This window comes from Oncorhynchus mykiss, chromosome 22 (genome assembly GCF_057628025.1).
Source record: "Oncorhynchus mykiss isolate SJ-2025 chromosome 22, ASM5762802v1, whole genome shotgun sequence".
Lineage (NCBI taxonomy): Eukaryota > Metazoa > Chordata > Actinopteri > Salmoniformes > Salmonidae > Oncorhynchus > Oncorhynchus mykiss.
The window spans coordinates 45,746,246-45,771,223 of NC_143043.1; the positions used below are offsets into that span (position 1 = coordinate 45,746,246).

At 41.3% G+C, this 24,978-nt stretch overlaps 2 protein-coding genes across 4 annotated transcripts in view; one reads left to right on the forward strand and one right to left on the reverse strand.

Annotated features, from left to right (window-relative positions):
- The window catches only part of LOC110501872 (protein mono-ADP-ribosyltransferase PARP14), a 41,430-nt gene extending 23,418 nt beyond the window's left edge, over window positions 1–18,012 (reverse strand). For both annotated transcript variants that reach the window (XM_090216224.1, XM_036959321.2), the window contains exons 1-6: window positions 17,652–18,012; window positions 15,626–15,822; window positions 15,490–15,511; window positions 15,103–15,270; window positions 14,365–14,604; window positions 12,981–13,223 (exon numbers count right to left, since the gene is read on the reverse strand). In XM_090216224.1, coding sequence (XP_090072350.1) covers window positions 12,981–13,223; window positions 14,365–14,604; window positions 15,103–15,270; window positions 15,490–15,511; window positions 15,626–15,822; window positions 17,652–17,823 — 1,042 coding nt within the window. In that variant the 5' untranslated portion in view covers window positions 17,824–18,012. The remainder of the gene's footprint in view (window positions 1–12,980; window positions 13,224–14,364; window positions 14,605–15,102; window positions 15,271–15,489; window positions 15,512–15,625; window positions 15,823–17,651) is intronic.
- On the forward strand, window positions 17,866–24,653 carry nmi (N-myc (and STAT) interactor). 2 transcript variants are annotated; one of them, XM_036959322.2, is made up of 10 exons: window positions 17,866–18,115; window positions 18,237–18,281; window positions 18,372–18,437; window positions 18,521–18,679; window positions 18,853–18,969; window positions 19,079–19,238; window positions 20,248–20,354; window positions 20,674–20,860; window positions 20,994–21,097; window positions 23,002–24,653. In XM_036959322.2, exons 2-10 carry the CDS (start codon window positions 18,240–18,242, stop codon window positions 23,203–23,205), a joined length of 1,146 nt encoding a protein of 381 aa, XP_036815217.2. In that variant the 5' UTR covers window positions 17,866–18,115; window positions 18,237–18,239; the 3' UTR covers window positions 23,206–24,653. The 2 variants fall into 2 exon arrangements, with proteins under 2 accessions (XP_036815217.2, XP_036815218.2); XM_036959323.2 differs by having other exon boundaries at window positions 17,999–18,115; window positions 18,225–18,281.
- Window positions 24,654–24,978: the final 325 nt, after the last annotated feature.

Genomic DNA, 24,978 nt, shown 5'->3' on the forward strand with positions numbered 1-24,978 from the left:
TTAAATTGTCGAACATACCTTTCTAGGTTCTTCCAGTAAAATGAGACACTTTAAACTTTGAAATAGTAACCTAGATGAACCAACTTCCCAGGTTAATTTAAAGTTTAATTCCCAGATATCCTATCCAGGTAGGATTAATCATTATCATTGGTTAATTCAATTTGCTTTTGCAAATTCATTCACGTCCAACTTCCACAGTACTGTCCAGTACTGATGGTTCATTAACGTCTATAAATAGTTTTAAATCGTCTTTGCACAAATTAGAGACTACGTTAGAAAACACCTCCCAACATTTGGGAATGCTAAACCTTCCATGTTTGACGGATGCATAAAAATATGCCCCACCTCCGATAAACTGATATCGCGTCTATATGATGCTTTTCAATCTGTTAGCACACCTTCCACTGATGCCATCAAGGCAAAATGGGAGAAAGAACTAGGGACTGACATCTCGGTGGCAGACTGGGAAGAGAGCTTGGAGTATATCTACACATGCTCCATTAATTCCAGACATCGTCTCATACAATTCAAGGTATTACACAGATTACACTATTCCAAAACTAAACTGCATAGGATATTTCCTGACACATCCCCTACATGTGATAAATGTCAGGCTACGGAGGGTACACTACTCCACTGCTTTGCCCTATGCTCTAGCTTGCATGGTTATTGGAGTGGAATTTTTGGGATCCTCTCTGAAGTTTTGGAGACTTCAATAGATCCAGACCCGCTTCTGATAATCCTGGGAGTAAACGGATTAACCAACCCCCAAAAACAACTAATCTCGTACGGTCTCATCTCAGCAAAAAAACGAATATTGTTGTTTTGGAAGAGGAGGGAAGCGCCCTCTACCAAATTATGGCTCAGTGAATTGGCAAACACTGTACACTTAGAAATAATTAGATATATTCTGAACAATAAATTATCAACATTTGATCAAATCTGGCAGCCTTTCCTCTCCTACTTGGATGAGTCGGCGCTGTGAATTTGTACTTATTAACGCACTCTCAATTGTAATATTTTAATCTACCTTTGGGCAGCATGTGATGGCCCTGCCACCCGAGCAGTTGGGAGGGGGGGGGGGGGGAATAAGGGGGGGGGGGGGGATAGGGGGGACATCTTCCCTCTTTCTTTCTACGTGTCCTTGTTTTGTATGTCGTGTTTTGTATTATTTGTTCTGCACCCAGAACTCTGGGTCTTGTTGTTCCTATATGCTCTTTTATGTTTAGATAAGAATTGTATACCTGTCTTGTATACCTATACACCATTCTTGTGTGTGTTTAATAAAAATATTTGAAACAGAAAAAGAAAAAAAAGAAAAATAAAAAAAATCGTCTTTGCAGCTCCCAATATATTCCATAACCAAAACTTTGGAAAATTAGGAAAAACATTTTTCCTTTCAAAATGTTCTACTAATGTGCAAGCTATCAGAGGGGGTAGTCCCCACTCGCTATCAGAGGGGGTAGTCCCCTCTCGCTATCAGAGGGGGTAGTCCCCTCTCGCTATCAGAGGGGGTAGTCCCCACTCGCCCGCTAATTAGTGAACCTCCACCCACAAATGGATTGATCTCTGACCTCAGCAGCGATACCAACCCTAATTATGCCATTAGTGGAAAAGCAGACAACAACGCTTTCCAAAATCAACCATCGGGCGCAGGCCTCGTAAAGGTTCTATCCAGTCTAGCCCTGATGTCTTGCCACCCAAGATTGTCATCTGTCCAATACCGCAGTGCACAGCTGAAGCACGAGCAGGTAATGGGGGACATAAAGGGACAGAGGGAGAGAACCGAGAAACCAATGACAAATGCAGAAAAGGGAAAAATTCTGCTAGCTATGGAACTGCGCTTGAAAACTGAACAATTAAATGTAATTGCAAAAACGTATGACGATGAACAAGCACAAGCAACTCAACAAAATCATCTTCTACAGGAACAAAATCATATGCTACAGGAACAACTCAATTTAGCCAAAACTAAATACGATGACGTTCACGCCAAACTAGATAAATCTGAAGAGTTATCTACAAACAGGAGCGCTCAGCTTGATAACATGCATGCAGTTTTGTTGAACGTTACTCAAAGTAACACGGTTCTACTCAAAAAGCTGCGACCAAAGACGATCAGTTAATGAACACAATGACAAAGTTGGATGACAAATCAGCAGAACTCATTGAAGTCGCTGACCAAATGAATGATGAGGGAACTCAGGTGATGAAGATGGAAATATTGATTTCTAAGCAAGCGGAGGAAATCATCACTGAATCTCTCGCTCCGTGCTCAAGACCTCTATCTGCAAACCATGACAGATAAGTTTGAGGCCGAAAGGAGCAAGTGTGACACTCACGTGTCCAAAATCAGTACTCTAAGCGCTCAAGTGGACACTGCAATGCAGCAGAATACCACCCTTAGGTACCATCTGGAGGAAGTCCAGAATGGTCATGCTCTACAGCGTGACTACCAATCCAAGCAACCGGAGCCCTGTACTCACAGGAGTAAAGACGATAGGTTTCAGACCTTGCCTCCTTCATGTGTTCCTCAGTCTCCTCCTATTGGCTATTCTGCACTGAGTAATATTGCACCTCTTGGCCAACAACAAGGTTTGGCTTCTCCTCTTGGCCTTTCGGCCCCAATCTCTCCACAGGATGAAGCCAACCCTCTCCGCCCGCTTGGAGCGGAATAACTTGACAAACTCATCAATTTCCCCACCTTTGACCCCGTTCCAGGTCAGCCAAACGATACTGAGACATTCCTAGCTGACATAGAGGACGCGTTGGACGGCTACCCGAACGCTACGGTTTCTGACAGGGTTTACCTGTTGAAGCGAACATCGAATAGACACGTGACAATGTTCATTTGCCTACAACAGCAACACGTGCTAAATGACAACGCTAAACTTGCCACAGCTTTGAAATTAGAATTCAGTGGTTCTGCGACTTGCAAACACGATAGCTCACTGGCTAACACCGTCAAACAAGCTCGGAACGAAAACCCACAAGCTTACTATCATAGGCTCCGTTCAGCTTACTTTGACCTACTCACTGAAACAAGCATGGAAGACCTGTTACTTTTTAAACAAATGTTCCTGTTGAACATGTATCCTACCTTCATTACCTACTTGGGCCCTGCCGCCCACGTTGGCTTGCCTATCTTACAACTCAGAGAGCTTGCAAGCACAACTTTTGAGGCATCAAAAGTTCACAACGCTAAGAGCCCTGACCACTCGGTTTTGAAGTTTGACCAGGAGCACTCCCTCCAGTTAGAGGGTGCATTATCAGGTATTGGAGCGTTAAGAGATGACGCACAACAACAGTTTCCACCACAAAACCATGATTACAATAACCTCCGCGGTCGAAATAACTGTAAATTACGTCGCCATCAGCATGACTACCGCCACAATCGACCTGTTCGCTACGTTCCTGCACCCAACCCCCAAAAAGTGTCAGAGCACAAGGGTAACAAAGGGTTGAAGGACGATCAAAACGTAGACCAATGTTCTCCAGAAGTTCCACTACGGGAAGAACTAAAGAGAGAACGATTTGAGAAAAGGGTAAAAGATAAGTCACAAGAACTAGACGGGGAACTACCGGACACCAGGTCCGCAGGAATTAACACCCATAGCAAGGACGTTAAAGTTCAAATTTCTCCCGACCCTATCCAGAGCCCGCTTGATCAAGAAACAAGCCCCCGGGCTTTATCTATAGACTCTGATACAAAGGTTGCGAAGAAAAAGGTAAAACGTTTCGTTAAAGCCAAGCCCACTCAAAATCGGAAAAGTCAATCTGCTTCCACCTTGAACAGAAATGGCACATCACGTCGTTGCGAACGACCACTCCACTTTGTGGGGAATATGTCCACTAACCACGAATCTAAACGGCCATACCTGGAAACTTGTCATGCGCTAATTGATTTGGGTGTGACAATATCACTCATCTCTCAAACATTGTTTGATGATCTCAAAAAGGCTTTGAAGCCAACTAAACGTTGGTTAAAAGTGGAACGATGCGACACTACACTTCGAGGGGTCACTCAGACTACCTCGTCTCTTACATTGAGAGTCATGCTGAAACTACACTTCAATGACGTATCGCTCGTCCACCCTGTGTATGTTACCAGCCTCGAAACTGTAACCCTGCTACTTGGAGCAGACTTGATGGATCGGTTACTTCCATTGATGGATTGGAAAACCAACCAGGTATGGTCACAGGCCACCGTGCCTCCTCCACTGACCACACTGGCTTCCCCTAACGCTAGCTGCAAAGCAGTCATTCACGAGGGGTACCTGTCGAAAGCACCCCTTGGGAAAAAGATGTTTAAAAACCTCTTGGGGCAGAATTCTATCCAAGGAGATATTACGATATCTCGACACATTCCATCAGCCAACTTGATTGACCATTCTTTTCATGATTTCGAGCCATCTGTCTCTGTGAATAAGCAACTTCCCTCCTCCTTGCAGTCGTGCAATACGGTAGTTGAGATTAACTCCTCTTGCCCTTCGGACACTTCCGCAAGCACTGTGGCTGTCTCAGCAAGAAAAACATTGATGCGCAGAGTATACTCTGCTTCCGATGACACACCTTCCGCTTTGTTGGGGACTGTCACCCCTTACAATGTCACTAATGGCGTCAGTCCAGCAACTGACCTGATGACTCCCACTAGTGAAACACTTTGCGATATCACAGACCGATATCCTTGTCTCAGTTCGCAGGTTCTGAAGAGGTTGCCACACGCGGACGCGATAGTGACTGACATGCCTCTACAGCCACTAAGCGTTTTGAAGCACAAACACCAGGAGAATTGTTTGAATGGTTACAGCCATTCTCATAACAACGCGGTCGCTGACAACTCGTACATAGGGTCCGACCTTTTCGTTTGCGCCTCAGACACCAACACCACCCGCTGGTGGAGGGGTCCCGAGACACAAAGGGGGGGCATAGTAGCCCAGACCCATGACGAGCCTCATCGAGGCCGGTGGGGGGGTAGAGACTACGGACAACACCGTACGAGGCCGCCAGAGCATAAATTAAATCTAGTTGTAAGTAAACTCCCCAATGAGAACAGTGAGGACAGACAGGCCCCTAGACGGGGATTATCTTAGAACACATCTAAGATAGTACTGAGGTGTATCACACTGATCGTAAAGGAAGTCCAGTGGACTTGTCCACCTCCAAAACAAATGGCAACAATAATCATTCCTTGCCATGTGTAGGTTCAACTACAATACAACTAGTAAAATGCTCTAATCATGTGTTCCGGTAGTATAATATTTCAGAATAAATCGGTAGGATAACTGGTCCCTTCGAGCACCAGTACCAATACCATCGACAGTCAGTCTAGCTACAATCAGTAAGAAGGTTAGAGACCTAACCAATCAAATTACCCTTGACAATAGCGACATAGGAGTCACTCAGAGTGCAACACGTGGAAGGGAATCTTCAGTGCACTATTTCAATGGTTAACACACGTCACTAATAAATAGAATCCTTCATTCAGGAGGAAAATTATTAGAATCATTAACCACGATCACACCACGTACGACTGGCACACTACTTAAAGAGTACTTCCGTCATGAGGTTAGCTCCTCCGTGGATAACATAGCTATGAAATAGACTTCATACCCATCACCACTACAATAGTGGAAGACACAGTGACTTGAAGTAAAAACTACTACAGACTCCCTCGACACCAATTCTGACTGACCTCCAGGCATTGACTTGAAAATTACCTGACTACGTCAGACTCATTCTGAACAAGTTGTAATCTGCCAGGATACTTGGTTTTCTTCCCTTGACATGCACGCTTGTGTAAGCATAAACACACATGGACAACGGAACATCCAATTAGAATTTATGCTAGGATCACTTAAGGGTCCAAGCAAAATACCAGCCTTAGTAAAGTTGAACATTTACTGCTAGGTCTTTTCATCCCAGAAGTCCATAGGTCATCCATGTAGACTGCCAAAACTAGTGCCTTACAGCTGTAAACTTATGATATAGTTATCAACTTAGGATAGTTCCTAAGCAACACACCAAGTAGGAAAACCCTAGATATGGCGATAGAGACAATGCCATGATAGTCATTTTGCCAGAACATTGGACGTATATAGAATACAGTCCAATTAGATCATTTTTTTGTGTGAGAACCATATTTGGTAAATCTTTTGTTTATGCTTTCATTCCTTTTCGGTTCAGTTCTTTTGACACTTAGGAAGTGATAGAGCCATAAACAAAGTCCCCATACAACCATCACTTAGTGCCACAACGCCGCTCATTGGAGAATGAATGTAATTATCTATACAGTGCCTTGCGAAAGTATTCGGCCCCCTTGAACTTTGCGAGCTTTTGCCACATTTCAGGCTTCAAACATAAAGATATAAAACTGTATTTTTTTGTGAATAATCAACAACAAGTGGGACACAATCATGAAGTGGAACGACATTTATTGGATATTTCAAACTTTTTTAACAAATCAAAAACTGAAAAATTGGGCGTGCAAAATTATTCAGCCCCTTTACTTTCAGCGCAGCAAACTCTCTCCAGAAGTTCAGTGAGGATCTCTGAATGATCCAATGTTGACCTAAATGACTAATGATGATAAATACAATCCACCTGTGTGTAATCAAGTCTCCGTATAAATGCACCTGCACTGTGATAGTCTCAGAGGTCCGTTAAAAGCGCAGAAAGCATCATGAAGAACAAGGAACACACCAGGCAGGTCCAAGATACTGTTGTGAAGAAGTTTAAAACCGGATTTGGATTCAAAAAGATTTCCCAAGCTTTAAACATCCCAAGGAGCACTGTGCAAGCGATAATATTGAAATGGAAGGAGTATCAGACCACTGCAAATCTACCAAGACCTGGCCGTCCCTCTAAACTTTCAGCTCATACAAGGAGAAGAATGATCAGAGATGCAGCCAAGAGGCCCATGATCACTCTGGATGAACTGCAGAGATATACAGCTGAGGTGGGAGACTCTGTCCATAGGACAACAATCAGTCGTATATTGCACAAATCTGGCCTTTATGGAAGAGTGGCAAGAAGAAAGCCATTTCTTAAAGATATCCATAAAAAGTGTTGTTTAAAGTTTGCCACGAGCCACCTGGGAGACACACCAAACATGTGGAAGAAGGTGCTCTGGTCAGATGAAACCAAAATTGAACTTTTTGGCAACAATGCAAAACGTTATGTTTGGCGTAAAAGCAACACACCATCCCCACTGTCAAACATGGTGGTGGCAGCATCATGGTTTGGGCCTGCTTTTCTTCAGCAGGGACATGGAAGATGGTTAAAATTGATGGGAAGATGGATGGAGCCAAATACAGGACCATTCTGGAAGAAAACCTGATGGAGTCTGCAAAAGACCTGAGACTGGGACGGAGATTTGTCTTCCAACAAGACAATGATCCAAAACATAAAGCAAAATCTACAATGGAATGGTTAAAAAATAAACATATCCAGGTGTTAGAATGGCCAAGTCAAAGTCCAGACCTGAATCCAATCGAGAATCTGTGGAAAGAACTGAAAACTGCTGTTCACAAATGCTCTCCATCCAACCTCACTGAGCTCGAGCTGTTTTGCAAGGAGGAATGGGAATAAATTTCAGTCTCTCGATGTGCAAAACTGATAGAGACATACCCCAAGCGACTTACAGCTGTAATCGCAGCAAAAAGTGGCACTACAAAGTATTAACTTAAGGGGGCTGAATAATTTTGCACGCCCAATTTTTCAGTTTTTGATTTATTAAAAAAGTTTGAAATATCCAATAAATGTCGTTCCACTTCATGATTGTGTCCCACTTGTTGTTGATTCTTCACAAAAAAATACAGTTTTATATCTTTATGTTTGAAGCCTGAAATGTGGCAAAAGGTCGCAAAGTTCAAGGGGGCCGAATACTTTCGCAAGGCACTGTATTTCATGAGTGTGTGTGCGTGCGTTGTTAACATCTGCCTAAATTACTGCCCAGATCTTCCAGTCTGGACAACGACCAGACTACGGGTCCGGAACGGTGACCCCAAATCCAGACACCCACGGCCCATCCTTGCCCCTTCATCAGAGAGCCTACCAAGGTAAACCACCAGAGGGGGGGGGGACCGCAACGGCGATCGCCAACCAGGACATCCCCTGGCCCTCCCGGGGGTACTTTGCAGCTTCCAGGTAACCTACCAAGGTACATCACTAGAAGGGACCGCAACGGCGATCACCGACCGGACATCCACTGCCATCCTTGTGGTGGACTGCTCCGCTTTCAGAGAAGCCTACCAAGTTCAACCACCAGAGGTGACTGCAACGATGATCTACAAACAGGACATCACGTGTTCATGATTTTATGTTGATTTGTAACTTGCAGGACAAACAAGATCCAAACCACCAGGGGGGTATGTCATGATGTTGCACACTTTGAGTACAGCGAGCACCATCCCCCGCTCTCTGCTTCTACAACCAGACTGCTGTGGGCAGGGTGAGGTCGTAAATTCCTAAGGAAGACGCTGCCTCATGGACACAGTTATAGGGAGTCGTTTTTCATGGAGACAAAGGAAATCCTTCCACCTCACAGAACTTGAGGTACAAACAAATTTCATGTTCCAGAGAAAGTGTAAAAGATCGGTGAAGACGGTGTGGCCACATTACCATACCGCTGTTTATATAATAGCCTCAGATATGAGGTTTACATCTAATTGTTGTATAAGATGATCGGTGAAGACGGTGTGGCCACATTACTATACCGCTGTTTATATAATCAGATATGAGGTTTACATCTAATGGTTGTATAAGATGAATGAGTGAGGATGATACTGTTTGTATAATGGTGTAATATGATTGTGGACTGTTTAATGAAGAAAAATACAATTCCCTTTTGATTTGAACTAAATCAGAAGATCGCCCCTGAGCCCAGTTAGGGCCAGACATCCTGAGACAGCCCTCTTCTGCCATTCTGAATAAAACCCCACTTTGAGAAATTATCAGTAGACCATGTTTTTCTCCATTAGGAGGGGGACTAAAGATTGCAGACCATTGCTGAATCTTTCAACCATACCACGTGGTTAAACTCTTAGACTATCGATACCGACAGAATGAGAACAAGTCTTTGATACTAATTACTAGTCTGCAGCCAGGAATTCGGCATCATTGAACGCGAAGAACGACAACCGCCGAAACATCCATCTATAATGAATGTCACTCTGAACAATCCCCTCTAACCACAACCGAGAGACAGAGGGAGAGAGACGGACAATCCTACAAAAGAAAGACTTTTCACCAGCGATCAAGACGACACACTGAGCGTAAATATATATATTGAGTGCAATTGTTCCTGACTGAGTGAGCGTTCATGTGTAAGGATTAGCATTTAAATTTTTATAATTATTAACTCTGTAGTGACTTCTTAGTCGACTACCCCATTGCCCCTTTGTCTAACAAGCTGCCATGCCTGCCGGTTCAGCCCACTAGGGCACATTCTATCATTTCATGTAACCATATTTACTGTTTGTTTATGCATTTCTGTGAATTACTTAGTTATTACTGTCATTTGTCTTTGCTTATTTGAGCTGTACATGCCATAATATGGACTTTATCTTTTACCAAATAGGGCTATCTTCTGTATACCACCCTTACCTTGTCACAACACGACTCAAACACATTAAGAGTGAAAGAAATTTCACAAATTAACAAGGCACATCTCTTAATTGAAATGCATTCCAGGTGACTACCTCATGAAGCTGGTTGAGAGAATGCCAAGATAGTGCAAAGCTGTCATCAAGGCAAAGGGTGGCTACTTTGAAGAATCTCAACTATAAAATATGTTTTGATTTGTTTAACACTTTTTTGGTTACTACATGATTTCATACAGTTGAAGTCGGAAGCTTACATTCACTTAGGTTGGAGTCATGAAAACTCCAACAATTGTTTACAGACAGATTATTTCACTTGTAATTCACTGTATCAAAATTCCAGTGGGTCAGAAGTTTACATACACTAAGTTGACTGTGCCTTTTAACAGCTTGGAAAATTCCAGAAAATGATGTCATGGCTTTAGAAACTTCTGATAGGCTAATTGACATCATTTGAGTCAATTTGAGGTGTACCTGTGGATGTATTTCAAGGCCTACCTTCAAACTCAATGCCAGAGCTTGACATCATGGGAAATTCAAAAGAAATCAGCCAAGACCTCAGAAAAAAAATTGTACACCTCCACAAGTCTGGTTCATCCCTGGGAGCAATTTCCAAACGCCTGACGGTACCACGTTCATCTGTACAAACAATAGTACGCAAGTATCAACACCATGGGACCACGTCATACTGCTCAGGAAGGAGACACGTTCTGTATCCTAGAGATGAACGTACTTTGGTGCGAAAAGTGTAAATCAATCCCAGAACAACAGCAAAGGACCTTGTGAAGATGCTGGAGGAAACGGGTACAAAAGTATCTATATCCACAGTAAAATGAGTCATATATCGACATAACTTGAAAGGCCGCTCAGCAAGGAAGAAGCCACTGCTCCAAAACCGCCATAAAAAAAACAGACTATGGTTTGCAACTGCACATGGATGGGGGGGGGGGGGACAAATATCGTACTTTTTGGAGAAATGTCCTCTGGTCTGATTAAACAAAAATAGAACTGTTTGGCCATAATGACCATCATTATGTTAGGAGGAAAAAGGGGGAGGCTTGCAAGCTGAAGAACACCATCCCAACCATGAAGCACGTGGGTGGCAGCATCATGTTGTGGGGGCTGGTGCATTTCACATAATAGATGGCATCATGAGGTAGAGAAATGATGTGGATATATTGAAGCAACATCTCAAGACATCAGTCAGGAAATTAAAGCTTGGTCGCAAATGGGTCTTCCAAATGGACAATGACCCCAAGCATACTTTCAAAGTTGTGGCAAAATGGCTTAAGGACAACAAAGTCAAGGTGTTGGCAGTGGCCATCACAAAGCCCTGACCTCAATCATATAGAAAATGTGTGGGCATAACTGTAAAAGCGTGTGCGAGCAAGGAGGCCTACAAAACCTGACTCAGTTACACCAGCTCTGTCAGGAGAAATGGGACAAAATTCACCCAACTTATTGTGGGAAGCTTGTGGAAGGCAAACCAAAACGTTTGACCCAAGTTAAACAATTTAAAGGCAATGCTACCAAATAATAATTGAGTATGTAAACTTCTGACCCACTGGGAATGTGATGAAAGAAATAAAAGCTGAAATTAATGTATGTACTATTACTCTAACATTTCACATTCTAAAATAAAGTGGTGATCCTAACTGACCTAAGACAGGGAATTTTTACTTGCATTAAATATCAGGAATTGTGAATAACTGAGTTTAAATGTATTTGGCTAAGGTGTATGTAAACTTCCGACATCAACTGTATGTGTTATTTCATAGCTCTGACGTCTTCACTATTATTCTACATTGTAGAAAATAGTAAAAATAAAGAAAAACCCTGGAAAGAGTAGGTGTGTTCAAACGTTTGACTGGTATTCTATTTGTTTTGAGCAAAATTGTGTTTTTTTAAGACAACTTCCATCTTCAAGGAGTAGGTCTGATGGTCAGATGTCATGTCATCAGTCTCCCTCCTCGCTTGAGGAACAATAGTAGTAGTAGCTGTTTTTTTATTTTATTTTGTTACTCTTGTGAATTCAATGATTTTTACTAGATTACTTGTAGTTTTTCATGTTGTCTGTCTGTAATTTTTTGTAATGACTTGGTGCTGCCTATCTTGGCCAGGACGCTCTTGAAAAAGAGATTTTAATCTCAATGAGCCCTTCCTGGTTAAATAAAATAAATAAAATAGGAGCAATAGAAGAACAGAAGAAAGTCCTCCTCCCTCACTTGTGCCATTTCATGTCATACTGTGACCACCTAGCGGGACAACTTCCGGTGAAACTGGAGGGCAAGCAATTCAAATAAATAATCATAAAAATTATGGATATTAAACATTTAGGTGCATACACGTGTCTTATATCGGTTGAAAGCTTAAATTCTTGTTAATCTAACTGCACGGCGCAATTTACAGTAGTCATTACAGCAAAATCATGCCATGCGATTGTTTGAGGACGGCGCCCCACATCAAAATATTTTTCCACCGGCACAGGTTTCATTAATTCACAAATAGCGATTTAAATATTCACTTACTTTTTGAAAATCTTCCTCCTATTTGTCATCCAAAGGGTCCCAGCTATAACATGTGGTGTCATTTTGTTAGATAAAATCCTTCTTTATATCCTAAAAGGTCTGTTTAGTTGGCGTCATCGATCTGAGTAATCCACTTGTTCAACGTGCAGAGAAAGGAATCCGAAAATATACCGCTAAACTTTGTTTCAACAACAGCAGGTGCTTCTTGTCTTCATCGCGGGCCCAAACACAAATTTCCCTCTACTAAAACTCATATTCCTTATTTGTTTTGGAAGTTACAAGCCTGAAACCTTGAACATAGATGGCTGACACCCTGTGGATGCCATAGGAATTGCATCCTGGGAGCTAGAATTCAGTATGCCCCTATACTTTCCATTGTAAGAGCATGGGCTCTCAACAAAAAAAAATTCTGGTTGGTTTTTCTTTGGATTTTCTCCTACCATATCTATTGTGTTATAGTCTCCTATATTATTTGAACATTTCTACAAACGTCAAAGTATTTTATTTCCAATGGTACCAATTGTATGCATATCTTAGCTTCTGGGCCTAAGCAACAGGCAGTTTACTCTGGGCACGTCAGTCAGGCGGAAATTGAGAAAAAAAAGGAGCCCTTTAAGTAAATCAGGTGTTTACATTAGGTGAAAATGAGACCGGAGGAGGTCTTGAACACTATATTGTATTTCCAAGATCATCAATTGTAACTGTTTGGAAATACCAGGATAGCACATGGAGGTCATGCATTACGCTTTGAAATGCACAATATACAATGTGCATGTACAACTATTGATGCAACTGTAGGCCTACACACAACATCATTTCTAGAGCATAATGTCATTGAAAAGGGCCCTACCATGACAGTCTTCAAAGGTGATGACCATGCTCTTGCCATGTGTAACCCAAATCTGGGACCTGATAGCCCCTCCTTTGCTCCTCCTGCTGGAGAAGTAGAGATTCAGGGCCTCCTCCACCTCTCCTTTGAATTGGTTCATGTCCCCCTGGACAAGGACAGAGTCTGTCAGCTCTAAACGGCACACCCCAATCTCCATGCCCTGGAACTTCTTTGACAAGCATTTCCTGAGGAAGGACTTGATGTCTGCGGAACATGGATAGTTAGATTGATAGTTAGATTAGTGTTGTATTTCGCTGTTTGGTCATGCAACTTAATTGAATGGTGTAATAGTGATATGATGTAATAGTGATATGGTGTAATAGTGATATGATGTAATAGTGATATAATGTAATAGTGATATGGTGTAATAGTGGTGTAATAGTGATATGGTGTAATAGTGATATGGTGTAATAGTGGTGTAATAGTGATATGATGTAATAGTGATATGGTGTAATAGTGATATGGTGTAATAGTGATATGGTGTAATAGTGATATGGTGTAATAGTGATATGATGTAATAGTGATATGATGTAATAGTGATATGGTGTAATAGTGGTGTAATAGTGATATAGTGTAATAGTGATATGGTGTAATAGTGATATGGTGTAATAGTGGTGTAATAGTGATATGGTGTAATAGTGATATGGTGTAATAGTGGTGTAATAGTGGTGTAATAGTGATATGGTGTAATAGTGATATGGTGTAATAGTGATATAATGTAATAGTGATATGGTGTAATAGTGGTGTAATAGTGATATGGTGTAATAGTGATATGGTGTAATAGTGGTGTAATAGTGATATGGTGTAATAGTGATATGGTGTAATAGTGATATGGTGTAATAGTGATATGGTGTAATAGTGATATGATGTAATAGTGATATGGTGTAATAGTGATATGGTGTAATAGTGATACGGTGTAATAGTGATATGGTGTAATAGTGATATGGTGTAATAGTGGTGTAATAGTGATATGGTGTAATAGTGATATGGTGTAATAGTGATATGGTGTAATAGTGATATGGTGTAATAGTGATATGGTGTAATAGTGATATGGTGTAATAGTGATATGATGTAATAGTGATATGGTGTAATAGTGATATGGTGTAATAGTGATACGGTGTAATAGTGATATGGTGTAATAGTGATATGGTGTAATAGTGGTGTAATAGTGGTGTAATAGTGATATGGTGTAATAGTGATATGGTGTAATAGTGGTGTAATAGTGATATGGTGTAATAGTGATATGGTGTAATAGTGATATGGTGTAATAGTGATATGGTGTAATAGTGATATGATGTAATAGTGATATGGTGTATACATATTTATGATGTATCTGTGGACCTACCAATGTCCTGTTTGAAGGTGACCACTACTCTTTCTCCATCGTCAAGGGTCTCCCAGACATGTTCAGCCCCTTGGCTGCAGCTGCCGATGTATAGAGAGACAATGTCGCACTTGCAGGTCTCGTTGAACCCAGTCAGGATGAAGCGTCTTTTGTCCAGTTTCCCTTCAACAGCTGTCTCATTGTACACCTCCACAGAAATGCCATACTGATGCTCCTTCTTGGCAAGGACTTTCTCTGCATCTGACAGAAGGTAGTAGGAACAGTATTTATTGGTGGGCATGAATGATCAAGCAGAATCAAGAAATTCACTCATGTAAATGTTCACTTGATGATATAAGTAGATGACACGTCACAATGTGTCACAATGTCAATGTCATCACATGTAACAAGGTAAATTATCTGAGATACAAAGACTCACGGGAAAAAAATCAACATATACTTGTTTCAAATAGCAGCCATTGTGTTCTAGTGACCGAGAAGGAATCATTTCCTTATGAGCCCTATTCCCAGCTGAGATGACTAATGGTATTTTACAGTCAAAGGAACGTAACCTCTGAATGATACACAAGTGTCATAGTTGATCTAATTAGTGCTTATCCTGACAGGTACAAAGTTGAACTGTCCACTGAAAGCAATACAAGTGGTTAACAACTCCCACATACAGTAAATCCACAATATAATATCCATTTGAAGAAAGAACATTTGAATTAGATGAGTCTATGGGAAAACACTCCTTACCTGACTGACAGGACAGTTTAAGGACCCATCTATTCTTTCCATGTCTTGTAATGCTGACCTCTCCTTCCTCTGAGGCAAACTGCTCAAAATACAAGTTAAGGACCTCCTTTTCACATTCCTTGGTTGTTCTGACAAGTAGTAATTTTATGTCATTTTCCGTCACTGAATCTGAATAATAAACAGACACACAGAATGAACATTACTGTGATTTCCCTATTGATTTAATATCTTATTAAAGTGTCAATATTTAACCTTTAGATTTTATGCTAGTTTATTTTGTCACATAAACTGAAATTAGAAAAACGATTAGAGTTTTAGCAACCAGGAAATTGCGGAGCGAATTCTGCATAGTGCAACTTTAAGTATATTTATGAATATGAGTCTTACCCGCTAGACTCTCTGATACTGGCTGATACATCACAGACAAAGACAGAGAGAAAACACATTAGTAGGTCTAAATGCTGTAATGCTGTATATTGCCAACTCTAACTTGATACAATATAAGCAACACATAAAGAATTACCTTCTCTTCAACTTTAGGTGAAGACTTTCCTAGAGAAGTCAGTTTGTCTTTTGTAGGGCGAGGGAAGACTGGTGGTTTAACTTTCTTCACTTCTGTTTCACAGCCATCTTCCTTCAGTTTCACTCGAAGCTCAACCACCCCAAAAGGGATTTTGAAATCAATTTTATGGCATTTTCTATCCAACACTTTCTGCAGAGCTGAGGAGGAATTGACAGACCATCATTACATACTTATCTTACAAAGACTTATGTGGCTCCTAAGACACAGGTTACATTACTGAACTAAATTAATTTGGTATTTGGAGCTCTATACCCACTGGGTACATATGTCAATTCAACGTCTATTTCACGTTGGTTCAACGTAACACCACTGAAATGACGTGGAAACAACATGGATTCAACCAGTGTGTGCCCAGTGGGATAGTTCGTAACACCATTATCACCATTCAGCACAGCCTACTCACAAGGCTCAGTGTTACAGTGGGGCAAAAAAGTATTTAGTCAGCCACCAATTGTGCAATTGTGCAAGATGATAGAGGCCTGTAATTTTCATCATAGGTACACTTCAACTATGACAGACAAAATGAGAAAAAAAATCAAGAAAATCACATTGTAGGATTTTTTATGTAGTAACCCTAGATTTGTGTCGGGACTATATCTTGTGGAAGGAAGAAATAGTATGAATAAATTCATCCAAATAAAGTTTTTAATTTAAATAAGTCAAAAAAATGTTTTACCTTTATTTAACTAGGCAAGTCAGTTAAGAACAAATTCTTATTTTCAATGACAGCCTAGGAACAGTGCCTGTTCAGGAACTGCCTGTTCAGGGGCAGAACGACAGACCTTGTCAGCTCGGGGATTTGAACTTGCAACCTTCCGGTTCCTAGTCCAACACTCTAACCACTAGGCTACCCTGCCACCCCAATCATTATTTCAATATGTTGGTAACCCGTAAAAGTGTTACTGTCCTCGAAAATGGTGTTTGGAGAATATATTGGCAGCCCTCGATTTCGTCTCGGGCCTAACAACACCCGTGCGAATATATCCTCCAAACACCGGCTTCTCAGGCATTATACCTTAAATACCATGTTAAGGGTTGTTCTTAAGCACGACGCAACTCGGAGTGCTTGGATACAGCCCTTAGCCGGGGTATATTGACCATATACCACAAACCCCGGACGTGCCTTATTGCTTTTATAAACTGGTTACAAACATAATTAGAACATAAAAATATTTGTTTTGTCATACCCCTGGTATATGGTCTCATACAGGGGTGTAAAGAACTTAAGTAAAAATACTTTAAGGTACTACTTAAGTTGTTTTTTGAGGTATCTGTATTTTCCTTCACTATTTCTATTTTTGACAACTTTTACTTCACTACATTCCTAATGAAAATAATGTACTTTTTACTCCATACATTTTGCCTGACACTCAAAAGTAGTCGTTACATTATGAATGCTTAGCAGGACAGAACAATTATCCAATTCACACTTGTCAAGAGAACAACCCTGGCCATCCCTACTGCCTCTGATCTGACGAACTCACTAAACACGTGCTTCGTTTGTAAATTATGTCTGAGTGTTGGAGCGTGCCCCTAATCTATCCCTACATTTTAAAAATAAGAAAATGGTGCGTCTGGTTTTCTTAATATAAGGACATTGAAATAATTGATCATTTTACTTTTGTACTTAATTATAAACTGGGTGGTTCGAGCACTGAATGCTGATTGGCTGAAAGCCGCGGTATATCAGACCATATACCCCGGATATGACAAAACATTTATTTTTTACTCTTATTTTAAGTTGGTAACCAATTTATAATAGCAATAAGGCACCTCGGGGGTTTGTGATATATGGCCAATATACCACAGCACAGCGCGTTGCGTCGTGTTTAAGAGCAGCCCTTAGCCGTGGTATATTGGACATTTACCACAACTCCTCGAGCCTTATTGCTTAAATATACCTTTATGGATGTGTCTTTATTCATAGGCCTAAATATTTTGTATTAAGACAAATTGAAATAATTACCTGCATCTTCATGGTAAACGAGCAAAGCCTTCCTCTTGTCCCCAGGATAATCTTGAATTTGTAATGTTTCTCCTCCGGACTTTCTTTTGTTTTTGAAGTGCAAATCCAATTTGGGTCTGATTTTGTCTATGTCGTCTGGCAGACCCTCCAATACCAGCGTTTTTTCAGTCATTATGTTCAGACAGTTGTCTCCCTGTCCTACTTCGATTGAAGCAGCATATTTGTATGTGTCAATTCTTTCAGCAACTTCGATTTCCTGTTGTATAACACATATTTTGTTTCCGGTTATTATGGAAAATCACTTGCTATTATTACATTGCGTTGCTCTCTGCAGCAACTTTCACTTTTGATTTCGACCCCACGTGACTTCGAGGAACTCAGAGTAGGTTACAAAAGATAATCAATTCGTCGTGATATTTGACTGTAGGAAACAGTATCAGTCCGTATTTTCTCAGGCCGATTCGGTAAGTTAACATTACTTGCAACTGACCACGAATTAATCTATCTACTTGTAACTGACCATGAATTCATCTGTCATTTAAAAAGTAACATGATCGCAATAATAATTGTTAGACTTTTACGCAGATAATGAGTGACTCTGACGCCGTCAAGCCGCTTGTGAATGGAAAGGTAGAGTAAAATCATGTAGGCCAATTGGACAATAATTTCCTTTGACTATTATTTTTTTTCGAAATACATGAAATATCTTTTTATAAATAGATGGATAACATCGATGATGAAGAACAGAAACTGTCTGTAGCCAAGGAAGAGCTGAATACATTGACGGTAGGCCTATTTGCAGAGTTTAGCTATTTATCTGTCAAATTAATGTTTTTTTACATAAATATTTATTTCCTATTATTATGCAGAAACAACTTGAGAAGGCAGAGGACGAAAAATCTAGGCTGCAGTTGGCAAAACTGAGCGCAGAAGATTCAAAGAAAGAGGCTTCAAAAAATGTGATGGTCCTTCAACGACAGGGGGAGCAACGTCAGGAGGAGTTCTCTAAAACTGTGAAAGGGATACAGGTAGTCATTTACTTGCCCGTGGCGCTTTAAAATAACATTCACTCAGTGGATATTTATATTACATTTACTACTGTAGTTTTATCTGTATAGTCACTCAGATAGATATTGAGGCTGTGGTGGATGAATCAAATATGTTTTTCAAATGTAACCACTTGCATGGTATTGTTACACAGAATGATATCTCGATGCTTGAGAAGGGTAACAAAGATCTGATGGAGAAACTGAAGAAAAGCCAGGCTAAGCTACGGGCTAAGAAGACAGAGTCTGCTACACTTCAGCAGAGGTTTAAGGTAGGTAATGTAACAACAGATGTTAAATATGAATTTCAAATATTTTGAGAGGACTAAAAAGAAAGCAATTCTGGCATGGACAACACTCACACTCTACTGCTGGTTCCAGATCTATGTCCAGATCCCTGAAAAGAAGGTGAAGTTTACCCGTAAGGAGGAGGACAGCGATGACAGCGGTCAACACATCAAGGGGGTGTTCACCATTGCCCAGAGACCATCAGTGCTCCTGAAGGGGGGGCAGGCTCTCATCACTTTTGAGGAGGAGAAAGGTACAGGAAACAGGACGTCCATCTTTGTGGCTTCATAAAGACAGTGCACATTAATCTACATAACTCATCATTATGTTGAATGTGAGGCATTATGTTCCATGTGCGGCATTATGTTCCATGTGAGGCATTATGTTCCATGTGAGGCATTATGTTCCATGTGAGGCATTATGTTCCATGTGAGGCATTATGTTCCATGTGCGGCATTATGTTCCATGTGCGGCATTATGTTCCATGTGAGGCATTATGTTCCATGTGAGGCATTATGTTCCATGTGCGGCATTATGTTCCATGTGAGGCATCATGTTCCATGTGCGGCATTATGTTCCATGTGAGGCATTATGTTCCATGTGAGGCATTATGTTCCATGTGAGGCATTATGTTCCATGTGAGGCATTATGTTCCATGTGCGGCATTATGTTCCATGTGAGGCATTATGTTCCATGTGAGGCATTATGTTCCATGTGAGGCATTATGTTCCATGTGAGGCATTATGTTCCATGTGCGGCATTATGTTCCATGTGAGGCATTATGTTCCATGTGAGGCATTATGTTCCATGTGAGGCATTATGTTCCATGTGCGGCATTATGTTCCATGTGAGGCATTATGTTCCATGTGAGGCATTATGTTCCATGTGAGGCATTATGTTCCATGTGAGGCATTATGTTCCATGTGAGGCATTATGTTCCATGTGAGGCATTATGTTCCATGTGAGGCATTATGTTCCATGTGAGGCATTATGTTCCATGTGCGGCATTATGTTCCATGTGAGGCATCATGTTCCATGTGCGGCATTATGTTCCATGTGAGGCATTATGTTCCATGTGAGGCATTATGTTCCATGTGAGGCATTATGTTCCATGTGCGGCATTATGTTCCATGTGAGGCATTATGTTCCATGTGAGGCATTATGTTCCATGTGAGGCATTATGTTCCATGTGAGGCATTATGTTCCATGTGAGGCATTATGTTGAATGTGTTATATTGGGATTATCCTTCCCTCTCTCTCAGTGGCTGCCCAGATCCTGAAGATGGCCAAGTGTACTGTGTCCTGTGATAAAGACAAGGTGCATGTGAAGCCCAAAAGCCTCACACTGGACCCCTTTGTAAAGTTTGAGGTACACCATTTCACACAATGAATGTGTCAAGTTAAATTAAGTACTTTGAAGACGTTAAAGATAACCGCCTCCAGCCGATAATGATTTAGTTTACTATGGAGTCTGTTTTCTAGAATAGAGTCATCTTATTTACTGCAAAGTGTAAAGGTGTGTTCCAATCAACTTTGAGTAAGGAATTAGCGATTATTTCAAGAAAACTATACCATTCAATTGATACAATGGTGTCTATAATGACTTGTTGATATTGTTGATGATTCACTGCTGTGCTATTGCCCAGGTGACACACCTGTAACCAAGTTATGTGGCTGTTGCTGTGCAGGTACACCTTGATGTCTCCACAAAGACACTCAGCTTCTCCAATGTCCCGTTCACCCTGTCAGAGGAACGAATGAGAGACCGTCTGGAGATTAGCTTCTCCAAGCCCAGTCGAGGGGGAGGAGAGGTGCAGAGGGTGGACTATGACAAGCACACTGGGAGAGGACAAATCACCTTCCTCAACTCTGGAGGTACAGTACATCTAGTGTATGTGTGTTTGTCTGCCAGTGTCAGAACATGATTTGTTTTATTGGAAAGTGCCTTATTCAATATGTTTAATCATAGAAGAGTTCATATTTTAAATACTTGTGTCTACTTTTCTAGTTGCAGAGAGGCTGGCCCTGAAAAGGAAGTACATCGTGGATATGGACCGTGAGGTGAATGTGAAAGTTGACCTTGTTTACAACTACAAGCTGAAGAAGTTTCAGGTGAGATTAAAACAGTCGCTCATCTTTTCTCTGTCATTTGTTTACATACAGTATGCCCTTCCTAAGCATTGTCCCGTTGTGACTGTCCAATCGGATCAAAGGTGTCTGGACTTTGCCATGACTGTTTCAAGTATGTTGGGTTTTCCAAGTCAGGAGCCACAGCTTGCTGTATTAGGTTATTTAGTTTCTACTAGAGCTGGGACGATAAACCAAAATGATCGACACATTTCTCTAGCCTATACTAGAGAGATGTGAAGTTTGAAATGCAATAAGTTATCTAATATGGGTGATCGTTAAATGGGACAAACTAGTAGTAGTAGTAAACTCAGAAAAAAAGAAACGTCCTCTCACTGTCAACTGCGTTTATTTTCAGCAAACTTAACATGTGTAAATATTTGTATGAACATAACAAGATTCAACAACCGAGACAAAAACTGAACAAGTTCTACAGACATGTGACTAACAGAAATGGAATAATGTGTCCCTGAACAAAGGGTGTAGTCACCAGCTTCATTAAGTACTGCAGTTCATCTCCTCCTCATGGACTGCACCAGATTTGCCAGTTCTTACTGTGATATGTTACCCCACTCTTCCACCAAGGCACCTGCAAGTTCCTGGACATTTCTTGGGGGAATGGCCCTAGCCCTCACCCTCTGATCCAACAGGTCCCAGACGTGCTCAATGGGCTTGAGATCCGGGCTCTTCGCTGGCCATGGCAGAACACTGACATTCCTGTCTTGCAGGAAATCATGCACAGAACGAGCAGTATGGCTGGTGGCATTGTCATGCTGGAGGGTCATGTCAGGATGAGCCTGCAGGAAGGGTACCGCATGAGGGAGGAGGATGTCTTCCCTGTAACACACAGCTTTGAGATTGCCTGCAATGACAGCAAGCTCAGTCCGATGATGCTGTGACACACCGCCCCAGACCATGATTGACCCTCCACCTCCAAATTCGATCCCGCTCCAGAGTACAGGCCTCAGTGTAACGCTCATTCCTTCAACGATACATGCGAATCCGACCATCATCCCTGATGTGACAAAACCGTGACTCGTCAGAGAGAGTCCAGCCTCTCTCAGCCTATTGCAGACAATCTGAGCACTGATGGAGGGATTGTGCGTTCCTGGTGTAACTCGGGCAGTTGTTGTTGCCATCCTGTACCTGTTCCGCAGTTGTGATGTTCGGATGTACCGATCCTGTGCAGGTGTTGTTACACGTGGTCTGCCACTACGAGGACGATCAGCTGTCCGTCCTGTCTCCCTGTAGCGCTGTCTTAGGTGTCTCACAGTACGGACATTGCAATTTATTGCCCTGGCCACTTCTGCAGTCCTCATGCCTCCTTGCAGCATGCTTAAGGCAGGTTCACACAGATGAGCAGGGACCCTGGGGATTTTCTTTTGGTGTTTTTCAGAGTCAGTAGAAAGGTCTCTTTAGTGTCCTAAGTTTTCATAACTGTGACCTTAATTGCCTACTGTCTGTAAGCTGTTAGTGTCTTAACGACCGTTCCACAGGTGCAAGTTCATTAATTGTTTATGGTTCATTGAACATGCATGGGAAACAGCGTTTAAACCCTTTACAATGAAGATCTGTGAAGTTATTTGGATTTTTACGAATTATCTTTGAAAGACAGGGTCCTGAAAAAGCGACGTTTCTTTTTTTCAGATGAACTCTGATAACTATCAGAATAGTACATCCATATCACCCAGCTCTAGTCTCTACTGGAGCAGAACTTTGACATGTGCCTGTGTGGTACTCTTGTGACAGACTGCTAACATATGTGTTCACAAATGAACAGGATGGTTCTTTACCAACGTTTTTCTGCTGTCTTGTTTCAGATGTTATGTGTAGAGTTGACTGACACATGCATATCAACTGAGAGTGTTTTACTTGAACCTTTGTTGCAGACGTTCTGCGGCACTCCGACGCGCACCATCCTCCTGTGCGGGATTGCAGACTTCCAGGATGAGGAGGACCTGCAGGATCACCTGGAGATTCACTTCCAGAAGCCCAGTAACTATGGAGGGGAGGTGGAGTGCATCAAGTATGTCTCCGGGGGCAACGAGGTCAAGGCCTTCTTCACTGAGGACATGGCTGAGATGGAGGCTTAACATTAACAAACGGCCATCCTCTTACGATACATCTATGCTCATGTTTCTCAGTACTTAGTTGGTACCACATGAAGGAACCTTAGCGATGATGTATTCATCCGCATTTACCATAATCTATACCCCACTGACATGCAGCACTATATTATTCCAAAACTGATCTGTAAGTCTTGGGAAATTAGTCATGTCATCTTTGTATACTGACTAAGTTTAACAAGGCCTTAAAACGTGCATGATAATGCCTTGTGCAGAGCCTTAAGTTTAGAATAATATTGATTAGAAGGATCTTTATAGTTATATAGTCAAACTCTATTAGAAGGGGACAAATGAAAATGCACAGTAGTTGTTTTCATCTAGAGATACTATGTCTATTTCTCCGTGTCGGGCATCTTTGTGATATGATTAAAGGTGTTTTTTGCTCAAAACTTCAAATCATGGGTTTTTAAATCGGTGATCATGACATGAATCATGAATTTACTGTATGGATAATCCCATTGATCGTGGTATATGAGTAACCCACCTACTTAATTTCACCCCATAAAATGCATTTAATGCATATCACATTGTTTTATTGAACTCCTGTATGCTTTCTGACTACAGTGCTTAAATATAGGCCTGAATACGCACCATTCAAATATTGATAACAGCGCAGGTGACATAATCTGTGCTGAGCAAAAATATCAACGCAACATGCAACAATTTCAAAGATTTTACTGAGTTAACAGTGCATATAAGGAAATCAGTCAATTGAAATACATTCATTGTGCACTAATCTATGGATTTCACATGACTGGTCAGGGGTGCAGCCATTGGTGGGCCCACTGTGGAGCAAGGCCCAGCCAATCAAAATGCATTTTTTCCCCTTCCCTTTATTACAGACATAAATAGTCCTCAGTTTCATTAGCTGGCTGGTCTCAGACAATCCTGCAGGTGAAGAAGCCGGATGTGGAGGTCCTGGGCTGATGTGGTGACACGTGGTCTGCGGTTGCGAGTCCGGTTGGACGCACTGCCGAATTCTCTAAAACGACATTGGAGGCTGCTTATGGTATATAAATTAGCATTCAATTCTTTGACAGCAACTCTGGTGGACATTCCTGCAGTCAGCATTCCAATTGCACGCTCCCTCAAAACCTGAGACATCTGTGACATTATGTTGTGTGACAAAACTGCACATTTTAGAGTAGCCTTTTACTGCACGTGTAATGATCATGCTGCTTAATCAGCTTATTGATATACCACTCCTGTCAGGTGGATGGATTATCTTGGCAAATGAGAAATGCTCACTAACACGGACGTAAACAAATTTGTGCAAAATAGTAGTTTTGTGCTTATGGACAATTTCTGGGATCTTTTCTTTCAGCTCATGAAACATGAGACGAGCACTTTCCATGTTGTGTTGATATTTTTGTTCAGTGTACAACTCAACTGTAAATAAAGACTGCTGAAGGCCACTAGATGGCAGTGTTTTATCATTATTCCCAACTTAATCAAGTATTCCAACACACTTAGCAATTTGGTTTTCGCATCCTAAACTTTACTTGAATGGTAATCAGGTAATTAAGCTATTTGTTACATCAGTGTAGAGGGGCTACAAACACCCCGTAATGCTGATCAATTGATAGGAAATGCAATGCAAAGCACAGGTCACTTAGAAATGTCCTTGTTTTTGAAAGAAAAGCTACATTTTTGTCCATTAAAATAACATCAAATTGATCAGAAATACAGTGTAGACATTGTTAATGTTGTAAATTGCTATTGTAGCTGGAAACAGCAGAT